At 39.9% G+C, this 23649-nt stretch overlaps 1 protein-coding gene across 7 annotated transcripts in view; it reads right to left on the bottom strand.

The window, feature by feature from the left end:
- Positions 1 to 23649, bottom strand: part of Ufd4 (ubiquitin fusion-degradation 4-like) — a 716632-nt gene that overhangs the window by 19465 nt on the left and 673518 nt on the right. For all 7 annotated transcript variants that reach the window (XM_067153526.2, XM_067153530.2, XM_067153527.2 and 4 more), the window contains 3 exons: positions 18982 to 19391; positions 11534 to 11910; positions 1373 to 1510 (listed from right to left, as the gene is read on the bottom strand). In XM_067153526.2, coding sequence (XP_067009627.1) covers positions 1373 to 1510; positions 11534 to 11910; positions 18982 to 19391 — 925 coding nt within the window. The remainder of the gene's footprint in view (positions 1 to 1372; positions 1511 to 11533; positions 11911 to 18981; positions 19392 to 23649) is intronic.

The raw sequence follows: 23649 nt of genomic DNA, 5'->3' as shown, positions 1-23649 counted from the left end.
AGCTAATTTGGCATGAACACACACTGCACACCTTACAAATGCCTTCTTGAACATATTCCATTCCACTTCCATACTCTCCACCTCAGTTGTGGGTTGTGTGTTGTTTCAGTTTATATTGGAATCATTTTTCTTTTACTATATCTTTTAATTTCCATACTTTAATTTTCTTATCACTTATTTCTTTCATTTTCACAATTTTTCTGACTTTAATGGTCTCTCAAAGGCTACTTCTGGCAAGGCTGTTACATCTAGCAACTGGATGATTTGCTTCTTCCACTAAGAAGTAACCAATTACTGTATTGTCTTTCTCCCTCTGTTTCCCCACCCATATCTTGTAATCTTCCTACTGTTCTTCTTCCTGAACCATGTACTGCCCTCACTAAACCCATTTCTCACACAAGAATCTACCATCTTCTCTCCCAAGTCATTTCTCTTTTCATATCCATACAGTCAAATTACTTCCTCCATTCCTTTTCTGTCGCATCCCACCACTGCATTAAAGTCTCCCATTACAGTCACTTCCACATCCTTTATTTTTCTTTCCAGTGTCTCCAGGAATTTGTCCATATCTTCTCGTTTGCATCCAGTCTGGAGTGCATACACTTCAACTTTATCTACATACTCATCTACAATTGTATTTGTTATTATCTCCAATCCATTCTTTGCCTTCACTCTATTAGAGTGTGTATCCCTACCTAAATTACTACTTTCCTTTCCCTCTCCACTCCTTATTCAATCTCATCATACCTATATCCTTCTCCTCCATAAATTCAATCACCTCTTCCGACTTTTCAGTCACTGACACGAGGTTGATTATTGCCACCTTCGTAATGTTCTCTACTGGTCACCCACTTCTTGCAGTTCCCCAGCATAAGATCTGTGTACTGCTTCTGGGGAAAGCCAAAGCCTTTTCTGAGGCTCATTTATAAGTGCCATTTTCATTTTAGGCTCTTATTACGATGGGGTCACCGCTCCCAAAGGCACTTCAGAGCTACTGCCAGCAGGGGATCAGGCTGCTCCGAACATGGAGTACAGTCACCTTTTCCAGCTGCTCTTAACCTGTAGTCAGATGCTACTCAATGGTTTCCAGTGTCACTTCCTACACTGAAGAGACCATCACCCCACCTAAGGAAACTCTTCCACCCTAAGCCATTTGTCACCTTAGGGGATTGGGTTATTTACTGCCACCTTGACACACTGTGGTGAGACACTGGCTGTATGGTCTGCCCATAACCGTACTGGGGTAACTGGCCAAACAATAATAAACAATGTATGTGAATATTACCTCAAAACCCATACTACTGTTTTGATTTTGCACTTAAACTTATTTGTATAATCAAGTCACTAGAAAAATTAACACACATTTACTAACCAAGGCTTAGAATCTTCTGGATAAAGTTTAGGAGGATCTAACTCCAGTTCCTTTTCACTTTCCTCGGAAATGTACGATGACATCATCACATCCTCTTCTGCCATATTAATTCGGCGTGACCCTGATATCAGCCCAATCCTGTAAGACACAATTGAAAGATACAACCAATATAATAAAGACCTTCATTTGTAGTAATAAAGAAATATTCGCCCTTTTCCTCTATCAGCAACATTTATACACAATATAACATTACATGTGCCACCAAAATCTCTTGTTGTGTCAATGAGACATTAAACCGCTAGCAAAAAAGTAACATTACAAAGGTTTGCAGTTATTACATAAAACATGTCACTCCATAATCATTAATCCTTTTGCACTAAGCCTATCTACAGGTGTTTGAAGAAATTCAGGCAATTTTAGAATCATTTTTCAATCAAAATATAGAAAAATCAACACAAATTCAAGTATCTCACTAATATGTACACTGATGAGCAACTGAACTAGATACACCTGGCCAGTAGTGCGTAGCAATCCCTTTCTCCTTGATGATGGCAGCGATGCTGCATGGCATGGACTCCACAAATATCCCAAGTATTGGGGAGCCATACTGTTCCATCAGCACTGCACAGCCACCCCACAATCCACGGAGAGTTCATCAAACCAATTATCCACTATTAAGGAGCGATGAACTGTTGCATTACCTTGCTGTAGGTACGGGTCTCCTGCAGAGTGCAAGAGGTGAACATGATCTGACAGCAGATTCCTGTATTGTTCGCCAGTGAGACACATTGATATATACACCAAAGGTTCCATTTCATCCCATAAGAACAGTCTCCATCAGACTGACACCACCTCCACTAGCCCACACTGTACCCCAGTGGTAAAAGGGATCCATCCATTAACACGTGCTTGGCGATGGACTCATACTCTGCCATTGGCATCTACCAACTGGTACCTCGACACAATTGAGCAAGCGACCTTATTCCAGGCTTCGAGAATTCCTTTGTTCATGTCGATCTTTGTGCCTTGGGACATGTGGGCAGCAGAGATGGTGGTTTCTGAACCATGTTGCAAGGATATGGTTCTAGATGGTATGGCTGAGCTGCACCATGGCCCGTCTATCCGCTCATACCATAAATGATCGGAAATTTAATTCTATATAACTTTAGTTATTTATTGATAGGACCACTAATAATATAAATATTTGAGAATTAAATTTTAGGCCTTCCCCTGCATACTACCATTTCACTCAGGGTGAATAAAATTATTTATAGCCTAGATTGTAGTGGCTCATCCCCCGGCTTTACATACCGATTTTCATTAAATTCTCTTCAGCCGTTTTCTCGTGATGCGTGTACATACATACATTACGGAAAGGTAAAAAGTGCATTTCTTTGTTACTGAGGACAGGACCGATACAGAAATACCATTCTTTTCTAATTCTGAGCTATGTACAGACAAAACTCTATTTTAGTGTATATATATATATATATATATATATATATCGATAGATAGATTGTTTGATGAGAAACACTTAACACACAAAATATCAACGGAAAAAAAAAAACAAAACACCTCAACTCATATCTGCCTTCTTAATGTAATAGTTAGTAGTATTAGCTGCCGTCCTCGGAGGCCTAAGTTTGATTCCCAGTACTGCCAGAGATTGAAGAATGGTAGGAGAGCTGGTATGTGGTTAAAATGGTACATGCAACTCACCTCTATTGGGGGTATGCCTCTAAAGAGCTGCACCACATCAGGAAGAGGACATGAGTTTACATATTTTAAACCCATTGAGCCCTGCATATTTGTTAGATTGAAACTGCACTGGGGCTGGGATTATTTTGGAGGAAATATAGTGTCACTTCACATCATGAGAAATTTCTTATTTACAAGACCATTTAAGATTTATATATACATGAAAATAAATGGCTCTCATACCACAAACTGCGGAACAAGGAATTCATTAAAAATATTTTTTATTAGCATGACGGGTCCATGACGGGAGATCTAAATGCGCAAGTTGGGGTAGACAGACTTGGGTACGAGAACATAATTGGTCCACATGGATTTGGACAAAGGAACCCAGAAGGAGAACAACTATTAGATCTGTGCAGAAGAAATGATCTTATAATCAATAATACATTCTTCAAAAAAAGAGACAGACACAGAATAACAAGGTACAGTTGGGATCGCCAGTATAGAACATTGATTGACTACGTAATCACAAATAAAGATGGTGGCAGGTACATCACAGATGTAAAGGTCATCCCTAGTGAAAGCATGGACAGTGACCACAGATTGTTGGTAGTAGACTTCAAACATAAGACAAATGAAACGCAGAAACTTATTACGAAAAAACTAAGGATTAAAACTTGGAAGTTGCAAGAAGTCCAAATAAAGGAAGAATACAAACTAAGGATTCAACAGAGTTTGCCGAAGTGTGAAGTAACCAGCGTTAATGAAGAATGGAAGGCCTTCAAAGACACCTTTGTGGGAGAAGCCAAAAACCTATGTGGAGTTACAAGTTCTATCAAAAGAAAAAAGGAGACACCTTGGTGGAATGATAGAGTGAAAACAGCGGTGCAAGAAAGAAACCAAATAAAGAAGGCACTGGACAAGGAGAAACAAAAACAGGGACAAGAACGAAATGAACAAGAAATACAAAGACTTCAAGGAGTATACAGGAACAAGAAACTTGCTGTAAAGAACATTGTAAGGGAAGAAAAAGAGAAGAAATGGAATGAGTTTGCAGACAAACTGGAAGAGGACAGTAGAGGAAATATGAAATTGCTATACAGAGTAGTGAAAAACAAGCGAAGGGATCAAGAGACCATAAAAGCAATAGAATGTGATGATGGAACTCTGGCACAAGAAGAGGGAGAAATTAAACAAGAACTCAAGATCTATTTCGAAAAGCTGCTGAATGGAGATACAGAAAACATAACAACAGACAGAGGAGAGCCAAGTCGAGGAACCACACCTGAACCACCAATTACATGGCTTGAGGTTGAAAATGCGCTCAAGAGCATGAAGAAAGGAAAGGCAGTGGGCGTAGATGAACTAAGTGCAGATATGCTGAAAGCAGCGGGAGTTCCAGGAATCCAATGGCTCTATAGACTGCTCAACAAGATATGGGAGGAAAATACTATTCCTGAGGACTGGAAGATGGGCATCATTGTACCTCTGTTCAAGAAAGGAAGCCGACGAAAATTTACTAATTACCGTGGTATCACACTACTGTCTCATGTCCTGAAAATATTGGAAAAAATAATAGAGACCAGAATCAGAGATATTGTTGAACCAATTTTGGAAGAAGAGCAGTATGGTTTCAGACCAGGAAGGTCAACTACAGACCTTATATTTGCAATTAGGATGCTAATGGAAAAATACTGGGAGAAGAACAAGCCTTTATTCCTAATATTTTTGGACATTGAGAAAGCATACGATAGTGTACCAAGGGAAAGAATTTGGCAATGCATGAAAGAACTTCAAGTGCGAGAGAGCCTCATAGACAAAGTGAAAATGATGTATAGTGGGAACAGAAGCTGTATTCAAGTAGGATGTGGTTTGTCAGACTGGTTTGAAACAAAGAGAGGAGTGCAGAAGGGCAGCTCATTGTCACCACTTCTATTTATTATTGTAATGGATGTAGTAATGAAATTTTTTTTTTTTTTTTTTTTGCTAGGGGCTTTACGTCGCACTGACACAGATAGGTCTTATGGCGACGATGGGATAGGAAAGGCCTAGGAGTTGGAAGGAAGCGACCGTGGCCTTAATTAAGGTACAGCCCCAGCATTTGCCCGGTGTGAAAATGGGGAAACCACGGAAAACCATCTTCAGGGCTGCCGATAGTGGGATTCAAACCTACTATCTCCTGGATGCAAGCTCACAGCCGCGCGCCTCTACACGCACGGCCAACTCGCCCGGTGTTGTAATGAAATCTATTAAAAGGAAAGAACATGGAGATATCAAAGCCTTCACATTTGCAGATGATGTTGCGATCTGGAGTGACTCAGAAGATGAATTGGGAGAGAGGATACAAAAGCTGGAATGAGGAGTTTAAGAAATATGGTTTAAACATCAGCAAGACCAAGACGGTGGTGATGAAAGTGTATGGGGAAGGAGAAGAACCAATAGTCATGTTAAATGAAGCCCAACTGGACAGCGTTCCAGTTTTCAAATACTTGGGTAGCGTTATATCAAATTACAACCTAGCAAAACATGAGGTGAACAATCGAATCAATAAGGCAACACAATTTTACCACCAGGTAAGACACCTGCTGTGGGATGAGCAAATACCCATGAAAACAAAAATGACATTGTACAAGTCCTATTATACACCAATTCTTACATACAGTCTCGAAACCACAACACTGACCAATAGAGATAATTCCAAACTTCAGGCAGCTGAAATGAAATTCCTACGCACTATGATCCAGAAAACCAGGAAAGACAAGATTAGGAATGAGAAAATTAGAGAAGAAGTAGGAATAGACAATTCTCTCCTAAATAAGATTCAGATATCAAGACTGAAGTTGTTTGGTCACATGAAGAGGATGCCAGTAAACAGAACTGCAATGAAGGAATTTGACAGAAAGGTAGAAGGAAGACGACCCGTGGGAAGGCCACGAAGGAAATGGATAGATTTAGTTAAGAGCGATGTAATGCTGAGAGATCATGATTGGGACAAGTTGGTGGAGGAAGAATGGTACAAGGACAGGATGAGATGGAGGAGGCTCATATACCACACCCGGGAAACTGGAGATGGTTTACGATGATGATGATGATGATGATGACGGGTCCATACACAGCCTGCCTGCTGAGTTGTAACACAGTCTTCTTCTTGCACTTCCTCTTCGATTTCCACATCTATTTGTTCTTCAGGAGCATTGCTCACACTACTACTAATATTACTACTAATTTCACTGAAAAAAAATGGCAATCCTAATCATCATTACTTTCTAAAAGGGGTTATATATCGGTTAAGTTCAGTTCTTTACTGGCAGCCATCTTGTTTACAAGCGAATCTCAAAGAATAGAGATAGCCCACTTCAAACTAATATTACCAAGCACACTATCGATCTATATCAATAAAGAGCATATAAAAATTGCAAAGAAAGAGTCCCTACAAAAATCACAAATGCAACTCATTCTGCCATCTCTTGAGGAAAAGTTGAATTACATAGTAAAGTGAGACAACGGAACAGTTCCGTGGCTCGGGCCCAATGAGTTAACTGAACTCATGACACAAAACAAATTAACGTATTTGTAAACCAAACCGAAAGAAATCGATGCAATAACTACTTCCGACCGAAGCAACTAAAACTTCATGCTCGACAAATTTCATTTGGCAGAGATATATTTCATAGGACTAATGGATCAATCTGTTGAGTAAAATGCAAACTAATCCTTTTAAGTTACTTTGTTGCCATTTAGCAGACTCACACATGACAAACAGCTGAGGATGATAAAATTTTGGCTCTGGAAGTGTTCACATCATGCCTCTCACACAGATATATTTTGAGGGCAGAAGTATTAAACATATTTTTTAAAATATTAATAAACTCAAGAAACCTCCTGCAAATTCATAGTTGTTACATTATCTGTTTTCTGTTCATATGACAGTAGATACCGTATAATCTCAAATACCACCCGCACTGTTTTTTTTTTGAAAATATCTCTTCCAAAATTGGGTGTGGGTCTTATTTAAAATTTTAGGAAATTTATCTTTCCGAATGTGTGTAAATCGGGCATCACCGCCGGCGTGGCTTGGCAACGATGCTCCCTCCGCTCTCAGTATATGCTACTTCCGTGCTTGGCATCAGTCTCACGTACATTCTCGGAGTATCAACATGAATTCCACAAAGCGTTTGCGATCTTTTACTGCGAATGAGAAACTGAAAGTAGTTCAGGAAGCCGAAATTACTGGAAATCGTGCCGCCGGTAGGAAATACGATATTGCCGAGTGGTGTATTCGTGATTGGAGAAAGAAGAAAAATGTGCTATTAACATGTAGTGTTGCCTGCTGTCATTTCTTGATGGATACAGTACTTTTGCATCCATCTCTTGGAACAGGCCAGAGCAAAGTGTAGCTTCCACTTAAGTCCCAGTCTAACCCATGGCTGTGACAATATGGAAGCTGCTGGGGTATAGGTGGTGCTGATTAATGATATTCAGAGCACAACCAGTGAGAGTGTCATGAAAGGTGTTGCTCATAGGGTTAGATGTGCTACAATAGCACTGTCTGGCCCAGTGAGGAAAGCAATGGCAAACTACCTCACTCCTCATCTTGCCTAGTACGCCTCATTTTTGTACTGCCATTGGCATACCTGCCAACTTTACAAAGCCAAAAATCAGGAGATTTAGAGATGAAAATCAGGAAAAATCGGGAGGAATCAGGAGATACAATTGCTCAAAACTGCTTATTCTACATATCTTGCGCAATACAGGAGTACTATGGTACCGTATATTATAACACTTATTGTCTCAAAACACGACTGCTGTTATATGAGGCTCACAGGAAGTATGTGAGCGAGATAATCGGTCTCTGATAAGCCTACCGAAAATAGTATGAACTCATGCTCCAGACGTGTGAATCAGTCATGCGCTTAGATGCCATTACTTAGAAAATGCATAGATTAATATACTGCATCTCGCGCCGGCATGATTATGAGAAGCGCAATATTATTTTTTATCAAGTAATAAATTAAAACTCGCCAGAATTGTCTCCAAATGGCTCCTAAAATCATTAGGAAATTCTATCACTAAATTACTAAAACAGACTCCAAATCTAGCGACTAGTCTCTAGAATCGACTAGACTGATGCGAACGAACAGGAACATAACACGCGAGAACGAGAGATTGACAGTCGATATACGCGTCGCGATAGACTGGTTTCAATAAACATCGCCCATTCTTGCGCATTTCTCGTATTAATAACCGTCGATATTTTTCATTTCAAAGAGGCCAATGAGCAAAGGACTTCGGCCACTTGCGTACAAAGCTGAAATGGTGGGATTTGGAAACAAATGTTTAAAGTTCACTAAAATAAGTTAAAATCGGGAGAAATATTAGAATAATCGGGAGGCGGGAAAAACTGTCGAAAATCGGGAGTCTCCCGCCTAAATCGGGAAAGTTGGCAGGTATGCATTGGTTTTTGTGGTTTCCCTATAACTGCATAGCCTTTGGTGATGCTATTTGAGCATCCGACCAGCCTCTGGGCTGATGACCTAACAGACAACATGTAGTGGTGATCGTAGAGCTTTATGTAGACCGAGTGTACAGTTTCCAGAAATTGAAAAAAAACTTTATAAATATATGACAGAAAGGCGGGAATTGGGATATGGTGTATCAACCAAAGTGTGTCAGCTGAAGGCATTAGAGATCGCAAAGGAACTTTCATCGGAAGGTTTTAAGGCAAGCCGAGGATGGGTTTATAATTTTTATAAAAGAAATTGGTTGAGCGTACGAAGGCATACCTCAATTTCACAGAGTCTTCCTGGTGCCTACGATGAGAATTTATTGTCATTTTAGAGTCACATAATTCGATTGCGGAAGGAAAATGCATATTTGCTTTCCCAAATTGGCAATGCAGATCAGACGCCAATCTACTTGGAAATGCCAGTGGACAGGACTGTGAAGGGTGCAAAAAGTGTTACCATTAGAACAGGTGGTAATGAAAAACAACGGTGTACGTAATGTTGTGTATTCTCGCCAATGGAACCAAATTGCCACCGTGCATTGTTCTCAAGCGAAAGATGCTTCCTAAAAATCTACCCGCTGGTGTTTATCGTCAGATCTCAGAACTCCGGCTGGATGGACAGTTCACTTGTGGAAGAATGGTTAAAGTGTGTCTGGCAACGTCGCCCTGGTGCATTATTGGGAAAAAAGAGCTTGCTTGTTCTCGACAGTTACGGCGGCCATACAACAGATGCTGTGAAGAAACATATCAAGGATGGGAAAACTGACCTAGCAGTCATTCCGGACGGGATGACGTCTATGCTACAGCCGCTGGATGTCTGCGTGAACTATCCATTTAAAGCAGCCTTGAAACAGCTCTATACAGAATGGATGGCGGCTGATAATCACACACTGATGCCAACTGGTCACGTTCAACGCCCGGAAGTTCAGCTGCTGTGTTTGTGGATTTTGATGGCATGGAATCGTATCCCTGGAGACTTCATACGGAACAGCTTCAGGAAATGTAGCATTTCTAATGCTATGAATGGCAGCGATGACGACATTTTGCAGGAAGGTGATGGTGATGAAAATTCCGAAGTTGGTACTGATGTTGTCGTTCTGGAAATGTTTGTTTACTTTTATTTGTATTTTCTAATCATTTGATGTGTGTTAGGTTAGTACTTTTTTTTAAAAATTTTGTTCCTTCAAAATAAGGGTGTGGGTCTTATTTAAGTTACGGTAACTTAAAAACACTTGACATTAGGTAATTTAACACCATTCTTAAATATATATGATATATTCAAAGTTTACGAATAGTGTAACAAACATTTCAAAATTGATTCTTATGTCTTTTGTAAAAGAGACTACTGAGAATCTCCCAAGTCCAGCCCCTCATCCACGCCATGGGAGACAGGCAACTGCATGAACCAAGGACCTGCCTATAGAGGTGAAGTGCAGTAGGGACTTCACATTTTCTGTAACTGCTAGAGTAGCTGTGAAGGTCCTATATGAACTTTGAAGACCAATGGCTAACCGGGCTCTGGTGAACAACTGGCCAACAGCCTTGAAAACAGATGATATTAATGTCCAATGGGTAAGGAGACAGATGAACCAACAAATAACTGCCCTGTGGTTAGGGCTACATCTAAAGGGTAAGGGTGAGCTTACTGAAAGAAAAACTTTAGCATATCCAGAGGCTGTACCTCCACCAGACTGGCTCAACATAGGTCCAATAATCCACACATTAAATCACTTAAAGACAAAAAAGTCTGATACCAAGAAGCAGAACGGAGTGGAAGAGAAAGAAAAGTGAATTATAATAATTAATTAATGTCATGTGGCCTCCAGAGAGGCCTGATCTAGGTCTTTCGATATGATGCCCTATACAAAGAATAAACAAAATCATTCAATGCAGAACCTAATTAGAGGAATTTTCCTTCCTGCACCCATTAGTATGTGATAACGATCACACTGCTTCCTGCACGAAGCACACATGCATCCCACATTTGGCGAGTGATACTTCGTCGTGGAGCATAGTTTGAAATAAAAACCATGCTAGTCTTGTTGTTACATGCTGTAACTCGTAGTTGGCTTCCTTCCATTTATCGTTCATCATCGCTTCCGTACTGTAGAAGTCCAGCCAGATTTCCGATTTCTTTCTCTGATGTTCACGAAATAAACTTTGGTATGCTGAAGTTGATGGGAGAGAGAATTTGTCCCATATTTCCTCCAAAAACATAATTTCCCTAGTTAGCTCATACACCAGTCTCCTCTTCGAAAAGCGAATTTTCAAATCCTCATGTTCCTCGAGCAATTCTTCATCCTGCATTGAGAGTATTCTCTCTACTTCTTTTCTTTCAGCATAATTTTGAGGTTTCAGTTTTAAAGTTGGAAAGTCAAAACAAACTGCCCAAGGGTTTTATAATTCTGGAAGCACTGCAGTAGATGAGGAGAGTGTCAATCTTATGAAGATTAGAGAGAGTGAAGATGTGAAATTCATTCTCATTGGTGTTTGCATATTCTTGCTTCTGAGCACAATCATGTATCAATTATTATTTTAACCTTCTTGAAAGTTTTTACCCTCCTAAGTTTGTCTTCCATAATCCAATGCTCACAGAGAAGAATCCATTCTTTATATCATCTTGGCTTTTTCTCAACTACTTGGGGTCAGCACCAGATGTAGATTAAGTTCAGTTTTACAGTTGGATTTCTTTCCTGATAAACCCTACATGGAGGGATATATTCACTACTGCATATTTCTGTGGTGGTTGATAGTGTGATGTGCTGTATGTAAATGAAAAGGTGAATTAAGACTAACGTGAACACCCAGCACCCAAGATGAGAAATTTACCAGGCAGCTTAAATCCCTGACCCAGCCAGAAATCAAAACACTGATGCCCTCGGAACTGAGTACCACTATCAGCCAAAGAGTCAGATTATCTAATCTGAAAATATCACTCAAAATTATATTATGCTCACCTTTCATTGATGTTGTTCTGGATTTCCCCATGACACATCAGCTTGAGGAAGGGTTGAGAGAGAGGGAGGTCCACTAAGCGGTTGTCTTGCAACACTTTAGCCAGGAACACTCCTAGGAACCAGAAATATTTAACAGCCTTATCACAGGCAGGAGAGTCCTGGGGAAGAGGAGCAGGGAACAAACCAGCAGGACGACGGACGTAGTATCCTGGTGGTTTTACCCCCTCTCCTAGATCTAGAGATTCAGAGGAGGGCTGATCCAAGTCGTCATCGCACAGCCACATACCAAGGTCACGTCGTTGGAGTTCGGCTGCCACCAGGGCATAGAACTCAAGAGTGGGGCCCAGCCCCGTACCTTCTTCACCTTGGAACTCCACCTGCCAGAAAAAAAAGCATTTAAATGTTAACTATAGGTAATGTCAAAACTATTTTAAGGTGATTTTTTTATTTATTTTAAAGTTCCAAATAGAGCACGGTGTATTTTGGACCTATTTCTACTCCTGCTGATATATTTAGGAGTTTGAGGCTAAATAGTGGCTAGTCCCTTATAAACAATACCAGAAGAAGAAACAAATGAAGACTTGAATGAAAATTATGATTCCTTGCAAGTTTTATAAATTTTAGAACCTTAACACATATACAATTTAAATTTAAGTACTTAATGGAAACAAACAAACAAGGAGCAAATCAAATCATGTATAGAAAGGTAAGAACATCAAAATAATTGCACAACAGGACAAACATTGTATGTATGACTTGAATATCTAAACTTAAAATAACCAGTTTCATTAAAATCATCCTATCTTTTCCTGTGATGCTGTAACAAATGGACAGACAGATTAAAATTAAACTGAAACTGACATACGCTATCATTTGTCCTATCCAGTATAAAATCCAAATATCAGGTTTGTATAAAAAAAAGTAGACAGAAACACTATTTTATACATATAGAAGCAGGTGCCAAAATAAAGTACAAAAATCACAGCTCCCAAGCTGCACACAGAATCTGTTCAGCCACTGGACTAGAGATGATGGAACCTTCACAAGATCCCCTTAAGATAACTGATACGAGTGCAGCTGACATTCGATGAGAATAAATTCACTATCATAGTCAGGTGACCTCCAGAAGTCCCAATGAGAGCATCACTATATTTTGTGTGAAACCTGTTCAGTGATGACCAAGTCTGCAAAGAAAGTCAAAGCCTCCTGGAACATGGAACTCAGAACTGCTTGGTTATTTTCATTGGTGGGTGACAGGATTTTAGTCCATTAATGCTTCAATTGTTGATATTCCTGAGGATTAGTAGGAGTGTTGGATGAGATTTTATTGTATTCTAGAAGTAACGCATTTAAACGATACAAGTCTATTGGAGCAACATGACAAAAAACTGTAACTAGTACGTTGGAGTTGATTGGACAGCCTCAGAGATGATCTACATCAAACTGTTCATCTGGACATCTATAGTACCTTCCTTGAATGGGGGCTTCTTAACCATACTGGGGGGCATAAACGCTCAAGTAAGAAAACTAGCAGGAGTAAAATATATTTAAGTCTAGGAAACAGATGGAGAGCAGCGACTTACCATGTAAGTACCAATGAAATGGTCCGTTATTGGACATTATAAATTTTCCAGCTAACTCATTCTTGGTTGCCTGCGTTTCGCCCTTGTGTGCTAAGTTAGGCTCATCAGTTGGGACTTAGCACACCACCCAAGATGCAAGGCTAGTGCATACCGTGGAGGCCACTGCATAGGCTACTTGAAGCCACCAGCAGTTCCAATGCACTATGAGAGCTATGTCTCATTTCCAAAATTTGATGCCTGCCTGGCCATCAGATAATACAGATGATGATTCCCAAAGGAAATTTAAAATATTTGTCCCGAATGAGTAAATTTATAATACCAATGTAATGGTCCGTTATTGGACATTATAAATTTTCCAGCTAACTCATTCTTGGTTGCCTGCGTTTCGCCCTCGTGTGCTAAGTTAGGCTCATCAGTTGGGAGACTTAGCACACGTGTGTCTTGGGTGGTGTGCTAAGTTAGGCTCATCAGTTGGGAGACTTAGCACACCACCCAAGACGCACGTGTGCTAAGTCTCCCAACTGATGAGCCTAACTTAGCACACGAGGGCGAAACGCAGGCAACCAAGAATGAGTTAACTGGAAAATTTATAATGTCCAATAACGGACCATTACATTGGTATTATAAATTTACTCATTCGGGACAAATATTTTAAATTCCCTTTGGGAATCAACATCTGTATTACCATGTAAGACCGCGTGGTTAGATCTTCACCGATGAAGAGTGCAGCTGAAAATTTTGGACCTATGTTTTTCTTTTATGTACACTCCATCAACATGGTCTTACATGGTTAAGTCACTGCACTCCATATTGAGGAGCAGTATTTGTTTGTTATCCCCCACCAATTAGTCTGGATTAACAAGGTTCTCCTGTGCTAAAATAGTGAAAATTAAACATAGAGATTGAGAAAGCTATTACAACAGGTTAAGAGAGTGAGAAAAATAATGAAACAGAGAGCAAAACTGGCTGAAAATTCATACACTGCAGACATGTAACCTCTCCCATATTCATCACCACCATCATAATTGTTTCTCCATTCCAGCAAGTCAGGTGTGGGAATGAAAAAGCCTCTTCCATAATCCCCTGTCCTACCATCACCTGTCTTCCAGTATCTTCTCCTACCCCAAGTTGTTCCTTGTCATGTTGTTTTGCACCTGCTTCATACATCTATCTCTTGGTCTGCCTCATGGTCTTTTCCCAGACACTTTCCTTTCACAATAGGTTTTTTGGGTGTTTGGGTTAATGCCATCGTTCTGACCAAAACATTTCAACCCTGACTCCTTCAGAATGTCAGCCCTCGTTGGAGGCAGACCAATTTATTTCTTAATCTGCACGGTCTGGTCGTTTGTATAATTGACCAGCGGAACTTACCTCATTTGCCAGTATCTGGCTATTATTCCTTCTAGTTAAAATAGCAGCTTGAAGTCTACAGGTTAGGATAGGAAGCAGGTAGGATTTATACAATACCACTTCATTTTCCTACGAGAAGCTTCTGTCCCACGGAAACTGAAAGAAAACTGTAGAAACTTTGCGGACAGTTGAACCATACTGTTAATTTCTTGTGTTAATCTGTTGTCTGTTGACAAAATGCTGCAGAGATGTTGAAAATGCTGGAATGTTTACATGTAATGCTGTCCTAGTTTTACTTTGCCAGTTTTGCTCTCTGTGTCCATATTCAAGCACACAGATTTTATTTGGCTGATTTTAAACCTAAACTTGTTAAATCCTTCATGTTTTTATAAATATATAATACAGTGAAACCTCGTTAGTAGGCACGTTTCTACAGGGGACGATGAAAAAAATAGTGTTAAGCGGGAAAACGTACTATCGAATATCCCATTAAAAAGTATCCACCAGGGAGACTGTATCACTTTACACATTAGTACATTTTACATTGTGTGTGTGTAGTGTTTCAGGAGATATAGGAGAGCACTAAAAAGTGTGAAAAAGTCGAGAGAACAAATATGAATAATTCTCCACTGGAGCCTGTTAAAGTAACAATGGACTATTGAAAGACGTGAAAAACTCGGAAAAACATATACAACATTCTTTTGCCCTTTGGCTCATAGAAGTAGCTACAGTACCTACATATTATAGCAGATCACTTTCTTCCTAAAACAACTGTATAATGAATTGTTCGTTGAAGCCTTAGGTTTCTGACTAGTGGGTAGTTAAACACTGTTTTCTGGTCACTTTGTTCAAGCGAATTTCTCGCGAGGTTATACTCACCATTTGCGATTAAGCGCCTTCAGCTGCCATCTTGAACACGAAACTTCAGCAGTACTCTGCACTGGTTCGGACAGACTCGTCGGTGAATAAACATGCCAACTGTCAACTAGCAGTTTGTATTTTTGTATGAATGGTACACTGCTTTACCTTCAATTTATTGTGTTGAATGGTAAAAAGAAGTGAATTATATGTTGCGTGACAGCCTACTTACGGACTAATAGGATGATAGTGAGAAGTTCAGCAGTGCGGATAAGAAAAGGGTCGTAAAACCACTCACTAATGAAGAAAGAATTAAAATCCTTCAAGAAGTGGATAGGAATCCACATCTTAACCGCGTAGAGTTGGCGCGAATGTTAAAACTAGCAACTTCTACTTTGAACACTATTGTGGGCAACCGAGACAAAATTGAAAATACGTATAAGCAAACTAGAAACGGAACAAGAAAACGAGTGCGCGAAGGAAAGTTTCCGAAGTTGGAAAGAATGATTTTGAATAAATAAAGTTTTAACTTTTGATTGGAATGCAAAATAGGCTACAAGCAGAATCAAGCGCAATAGGTTATTCAACAATCTCACTGACAACAAAGAGCCTTCCATAGGGCAAAGAACACAGAACAAAAAATAAACCACTTTTCCCTTTGAGAAAATCAAATCATAGATATATCTCTTGGTCATGAACCTCCACCAACGACTGCACGGTTGCTTGAGTTACACTTCCGTGACACATTTTGTGGCGGTAACTTCCGTGACGCATAATTTCGGATGATTCCCAGTCATAAGCCATGTATTTCAACAGGACAGCTTTGGGGGAAAAAAAAAAAAGCGTGAAAACTGAATTCAGCGCTCCTAGCTGCTGTGGAATCTATTAATGTGCTTAAACTTAGCACTGTCCTGTCTTGTTCTAGTGTAAAGTCTTTGCTGCCAATCAATGATGCAAAACTCAACTTTACGCAAGCTAACAGCTTGCCCCTTGAAGGCGCAATATACTCTGTGTTTGAGAATTCATGGTCATTTCCTCTTATCATGCAACTTTCTCCAACCGACCCGTGGCGAGGGCTCTTATCTCTGTTGGAAATCACATTCCGTACACAAGGGATGACAACGAACATTTTCAGGTCTGGGGAATTTATGATCGTACTAAGCGGTAAAGGCGAAAAACCGTGACGTGTTAAGTGAGGGATTATTTAATACGATGGGCGTTGGGACTTCAAATTTACGATGTGCTAAGAAGGAAAACATATTAATGAGGAATGTACTAACGAGGTTTCACTGTGTAACTTATACTCAGCACTACTTTACTTCTAAATTGACGTTTTGGTCGATTCTGGCTCCGTCTGGTGGTTATGCGCTGTAACATAAGACATTCAACGAATTCCAAGCTGACATTCATATCGACATATTGGCAAAGTGTAATTTCAAAACCTAATTGCCAACTCTAATACAGTAGAACCTCGATAATTCAAAATCGGTTAATTCAAAATCCCAACTAATTCGAAGAAGCTCTCGTTCCCGGAAACATGATGTATGGTTCTGCAAGCTATTTAAATTGGTTAATTCGAAATACGAATAATTCGTAATTCGAAGAACAATGTCGGTCCCATTACTGAAATTCAGACTTTTAATTCAAAACTGCCTTTACATGTTAAAAAGGTAGTATTTTATAGAGTAATTTAAATTCAAAATGACCGAGCTCGATAGCTGCAGTCGCGTAAGTGCGGCCAGTATCCAGTATTCGGGAGATAGTAGGTTCGAACCCCACTATCGGCAGCCCTGAAAATGGTTTTCCGTGGTTTCCCATTTTCACACCATGCAAATGGTGGGGCTGCACCTTATTTAAGGCTACGGCTGCTTCCTTCCCACTCCTAGCCATTTCCTGTCTCATCGTTGCCATAAGACCTATCTGTGTCAGTGTGACGTAAAGCAACTAGCCAAAAAAAAAATGTATCCGTGTCATGATAGAACGTGTCTTCCGGAACATGTATGGGTAGCTTTCCGCACTTTCACTCACTTTGGTGTATCTACAGTGTGCTTCATATTTGCTAAATTAGAGTGAAATCTTAATTCTTTTGTATTCAGCGTTTTAAGGAATGCCAAAAATCATGTAGCAGGCAGTGTGCGGAGAAGCAGAATCCGTGAACACTGGCAATACCGACAAATCGTACGCACCGAAAAAATTGTTAATGCCGATTAACGATTAAACTTTTTTTTTTTTTTAATGCCGAGCCTAAACGGACTTATGGTTTGAAAGGAGAGAAGTGAAGTGCCAGCCGGAAAATTGTACAAGGGTGGAGGTCATTGTACTGTGTTGCAATGCACACGGAAGCGAGAGACTTCCTCCCCTCGTCATAGGAAAGTTTGATAAGCCACAATGTTTTAAGGGCATCAGGTACTTTCCGTGCAAGTACAGGGCATCTAAAATGCATTCAGTACAGTAATCCAATAAGGTTATGTTTGCCAGTGACTTATCGAAATGCATTATTTGAATAATGTAAATGCACCTTGTTGGAAACATTTCGGAAATAGTTTTTTCCACAACATTTGAAAGGTTTAAACTGTGAATCAAAGTGATTGCTACACAGCGAAGCCAGCATAGAATTCTCCTCGTCTTTGAATCATGCCCATTTTTTACTTTTGTTGCGCGAGGTTATGTTTGCCAGTGAGTTATGCAAGTGCATTATTTGAATACTGTAAATACACCTTGCTGGATAACTACCGGTAGTTCTTTTTTTTTCTTTCATATTTTCCAACGTTAAACTGTGAATCAATGTGATTGCATGAAGTGACGGGTCTTAGAATATTTTGTGACGCGCCAAGGGTTGTCATTTCTGAATTATGAGTTGGCGGTTAATTCAAAATTGTGTAATTTGAAGTACGATTTTTGAGTCGCAACGAATTCGAATGAACAAGATTTTACTGTATTTACATTCACCACGTGGCTAACCTATCTCGCTCAGCGTGTATAGTATTCTGTACAGTTCGCGATCTTTTGCATTTTTCTTCAGTATTCAGTGTTTTTCATATTAGTCTGTATCTCTCTAGTATAGTACAGTACAGCGTAGTTTACTGTTTAGCACAGCATAAGTTTGTACAACACAGGTTTAATAGTTCAGTGTATAAAAATAGCTGTAGTTTTATGTCCGTGTATTGGTTAGTGTACTTATTTCGTGCATGTTTAGCATGTCTCAGTGTAGTTCAGGAAAGACAAGTGGCAAGAAAGTGACTCTGAGATCAGTGGGGTGTCCCCTCTGTAGGCCATAACACCTCCTTCCTGTGCCAGACATTAGCAGTGAGTGATGTGTTATTTCCTCATTCTCCTTTATTCTTAATAATGTGTTCCCTTTTTAGTGTAGTGGTAGTTTTTGTGAATTTGTTTTAAACCCAGATTCATTAGCTTTTTGAGTACGGTATTACATTTTACGAGAGCTGTTTACCACAGTCGTATTGCATCAGCTGTTCTCGCTGCAATAGCATGCTGGCAACAAAGGTAAGCGGTGCTCATTTGTTTTGCAAAATGTCAATTTAGAAGTAAAGCCGTGCGGACTATTAGTTAAATATAGTAATCCACAAAAATGAAACAAATAGTAGCTATCCTGTTCACAATGAGCAATGCTTAAATAAAAACTAAACTAAAACTTACCTCCAAAATGCTCTTTCGATCTGCATGGACCTTCATGACTTGCACAGCCCAATCTAACAGTTGTTCACCACGAGGTACTTTAACACGTTCATGTTTAAGTCTCCCAACCCTGAATTCATGTGGTTCCTCACGCCGAGGAGACAGACCAGGAGCACGCTGACGTTCCAGCGTCACATCGCGCTGAGTCTGTAGCCACACAATAGAGCGTGAAGCTCCAAAAGCTGTGCAATTGAAGTACAGTTGGCGTGTTTCAAAAGGAAACAGGAATGGACATGAATGACTCAGTTCTTCACACCATGAGGGTAAGGCACCTGATGACAGCACCAAAGGATCCTGAATTTGCTGGAGAAGTTTGTTCGTAATCTTCTTACTAGTAAATTCTTCAGGTGACATCTGGTGTTCATCCATGTCTGCAGGCATAAAAATATCAGTTTCTAAGATAAGAAAGTTACTACAATTTAGGAAATTTAGTCTCGAATACTCAACACAAGAAAGATTTTGGAATCAGATTTGAGATGAACACAAATCTTAGCCAACTCTATCAGGAAGGAAGCCTGAAAAGTAAATCACCCTTAGGAAAAAAATAAAAAATAAATAATTTATATTATAAAATATAAAATTATAAAATTATTGTGCTCTAGAAATGGTAATGAGGGAATGGTTTAGGAAATGTACCCCCAAAATAAAGATTGGCCGAAAAATCAAAACAAATTGCCTGGGTTTTGCTGACGATTTAGCATTACTAGCAGTGGACATAAAAGCAAAAACCCAGATATCAGAACTTCAAAACATTGCAAATAAAATTGGCCTCAAAATATCATTTGAAAACACAGAAATTATGCCCCAAAAACCAACACAACTAAAAGACGTTACCATAAATAGTAATGAAATCAAAATAGTAACTCAATTTAAATATCTTGGAGAAATAATAACACAACCTAAATGAAAAAATCTCAAACCAAACAAGAACAAGTAGATTAGCTAAAGCACAAAAATTAACATGGGATATCTACAAAAAGAAATGTCTATCAAAAAATGCAAAAATAAAACACTACAACACAGTTATAAAACCAGAAGCTACATATGCAGCAGAAACACTTTTTCACCTGAATAAACAACCAAAGACTGACAAACTTCAGAAAATTGAAAGGAGGATTGGAAGAACCTGCATCAACAAAAAATACCAGAAGGATGGACAGTGGCGGTTAATACCTAACAAAGTCGTGTACAAAGAGCTAGAACCCATTACAGATACTATGCATATGAGACTGGGATTCTTTGGACATATCATGAGGATGCAGGATTTGAGGCTTCTGAAACAACTAGTACAACACAATCTCGTCTCAAAAAATACCACAACAGGATGTAAATGGATCAGAGAAGTAAGACAGGCTCTGAAGGAAATAGGCCTTAAAGAGAAGACACCACAAATAAGATAAAATTGAATACAAAACTCAAGAATACAAACCTCTGCTTTACCCTTACACAAAACAAACCAACAACATGGGGATTCGAACCCATGTCCTTCCGGGCGGACTGAGCACGCCTTTACTGCCTCGGCCAGGCAGCCCCTACAGAGGTTAAAGAGAGAGGGAAGAGAAAAAAAAAAAAAAACTGAAGAGATAATACAACCTGAGAAGGTAGGAAAAGATGGACGAATTACTTTCATGAACTCCTGAATGTAAGAACGGGAGTGCATGGGATGATAGAGGTAGAGCGTGAGAAGAGAGAATCCGAGGGTGAAACCAGAATGGAAGAGGTGGAAACTGCTGTCAAACAAATGGAAGTGGGAAAAGGAGCATGATTGGATGAATTGTGTGTGGAAATGATAAAAGCAGCAGGACCTGTTGGTCTACAATGGATGTATAGGCTATTTAGATACATTTGGAAAGAAACATCGGTACCACAAATTGCTGGAATATTTAAGAAGGGGGATAAGAGATATGTGATAATTATCAAGGAATCATGCTCATCTCTCAGGTAGCAAAAATATCTGAAAGGGTACCAAAAAAGAGAATGACATGAGAGCTGGAAGGACAATTAGAAGAGCATTAAGGCATTCGAAATGGAAGATCCTGTCTTCAGTATGAGGCAGTTAATGGAAAAACGTTGGGAATCTGGAAGAGATATGGTGATTACATTCCTTGATTTAGAAGGAGCTTATGATACTATAGGCGGAACAATAGTGTGGAAAATAATGCAAAGGAAAGGACTTGAAAAACAAATGTTAGAATATGTGCAAGCAATGTACAAAACTTGTTGCAGCAATGTCCAGACAGGTAGGGGAGGACGATGGTTTTGGAATGTAACCAGACTACGACAAGGAAGTGTGCTGTCATCAATGTTATTAATGACGGTTATGAATACAACTGTGAAGGAAAAGACAAATGTAAAATATAGGGGCAGGGAGCTGAAGGTAATGCTGTTTGCCGATGATACCTGGTGTGGGGAGCAAACTGACAGGAAGTACAAAGGCAACTCGACATGTTGAGCGAGATTATTGAAAATTATGAAATAAAAAGCAGCATGGATAAGTTTATGACAATGGTGTTGACTAAAGGAGGGAAGGGATTTTAAAAATAAAGGGACAAAACCTTGAAATTGCAGAGAGCTTCAAGTACTTGGGAAGCGAACTGATGCAGGATGCAAGGCTGGACATGGAAATCAGTGGAAAGCTTCAACAAGGAAATGCATTCTACCAGATTGTGAAGAACCTGATGTAGAGGAAGGAAGAGCCAATGAATGAAGAGAGACGATGTACAAGATGTACTACTGCTCAATACTCACATATGAAGCAGAGACTTAGACAGTAGCAAAGAGGTGGGAGAATAAAATCCAGGCAGTAAAATGAAATTTTTGTGAAGTATGATAGGAAAGACAAGAAAGGACAGAATAAGAAATGAGGACATCAGAAAGGAAATCTGAGTGGAAAAGCTTTATGACAGAATGGGGAGGGATAAATAGATGGTTTGGACATGTTAGTAGGATGGAAGAGGAGAGATAGAGATGATGATGATGATGCTTGTTGTTTAAAGGGGCCTAACATCTAGGTCATCAGTCCCTAATGGTACGAAATGAGACGAAATGTAATGACAAATTAAAAGTCCAAAATCCTCCACTGACCAGAATTCAGAACGTGAGGACGAAGAATTAATGTATGGATATGAATTTAAAACAATCAGTGGATCTGACCCGCAGTGCCTCACATTCACAGAAACTGATGTAAAACAATAATATTACTGACCAAGGGACTGCTTCTAAGGCACAATACTGAATCAATGATGCTTGCAGTCTAAAGGGGTCCAAAATCCAAATCCTTGGCCCATCATAATGGTACTTAGCGCTAGGAAAGTAGAACCATAGTATATGTCACGGTGTGGTACTAATCAAAAGTAGCGTAGACTCGCGGTATTCTACACATTATGGTACTACTCACAAGTAATGAAATTCGCACATGTAATACAGTTGTATGGTGTTTCGCACATTGCGGCGCCATTTGATGATGCTTGTTGTTTAAAGGGGCCTAACATCGAGGTCATCGGCTCCTAATGGTACGAAATGAGACGAAATGAAATGACAAATTAAAAGTCCAAAAGCCTCCACTGACCAGAATTCAAAACGTGAGGGCGAAGAATGCATGGATGGAGATGAATTTAAAACAATCAGTGGATCCGACACGCAAAGTCTCGCATTCACAAAAACGGACGTGAAACAATAGTATTACTGACCAAGGGACTGTGTCTATAGCATAATACTAAATCGACAAAGCTGTTAGTCCAAAATGGTCCAAAATCCAAGTCATCGGCCTCTCATAATGGTACTTATCGTTAGGAAAGTAGAACCATGCCATTTGTCATGTTGCGGTACTAATCAAAAGCAGCTTAGACTCGCAGCATTCCACACAGTATGGTACTAAACACAGGTAATGAAATTTGCACAGGGAATACAGACCCATGGTGTGTCGCACACTGCGGCGCTATTTACAGGCAACGCAAACCTATACATGCAATGCAAACCTATGATGTTCCTCACAAAATTGGACTAACCACAGGGACCCGTGCTATCCTGGGGTGTTACTCACATCCTGGGTACTAAGCACAGGCAAGACAGAACCATGGAGTTTCTCATCCCATGGTGTTGCTCATATAGGGGTATGAATCACGGATACTGTAGAAGCTGCCAACATACTCTATTGCTACTAATCACAAACCTATATGGTACCTAATATAGTGGTACTACGCAGAAGTAAAAGAGTCTCATGGTGTTCCCCGCGTGGTGGTACAAAGCACAAGTAGTCTCATGGTTCTAATTTGATCATCCCTTGGTCGCCTCTTTTAGTCGCCTCTTACGGCAGGCAGGGGATACCGTGGGTGTATTCTTCGTCTGCATCCCCCACCCACAGGGGGTAGTGTGTTTGGTCCGCGAGAGGTATTTTATTTCCCTCAAGTCCGCCGGCAAGCCGGTTAGGACCCCCCTATCCGCCACCTGGGACACGCCACGTGGGAGTATCACCTCTCCCCCTGCTACGCCAGCGTAGTAGGTTCGTGGCGGCGCCATTTACAGGCAATGCAAACCTATGGTGTTCATCACATAAGTGTACTAACCACAGGGGCTCATACTATCCCGTGATGTTCCTCACATAGTGGGTACTAATCATAGGCAAACCAG

Source organism: Anabrus simplex, chromosome 9, assembly GCF_040414725.1.
Source record: "Anabrus simplex isolate iqAnaSimp1 chromosome 9, ASM4041472v1, whole genome shotgun sequence".
NCBI lineage: Eukaryota > Metazoa > Arthropoda > Insecta > Orthoptera > Tettigoniidae > Anabrus > Anabrus simplex.
This window is presented reverse-complemented; position numbering and strand designations above follow the sequence as displayed.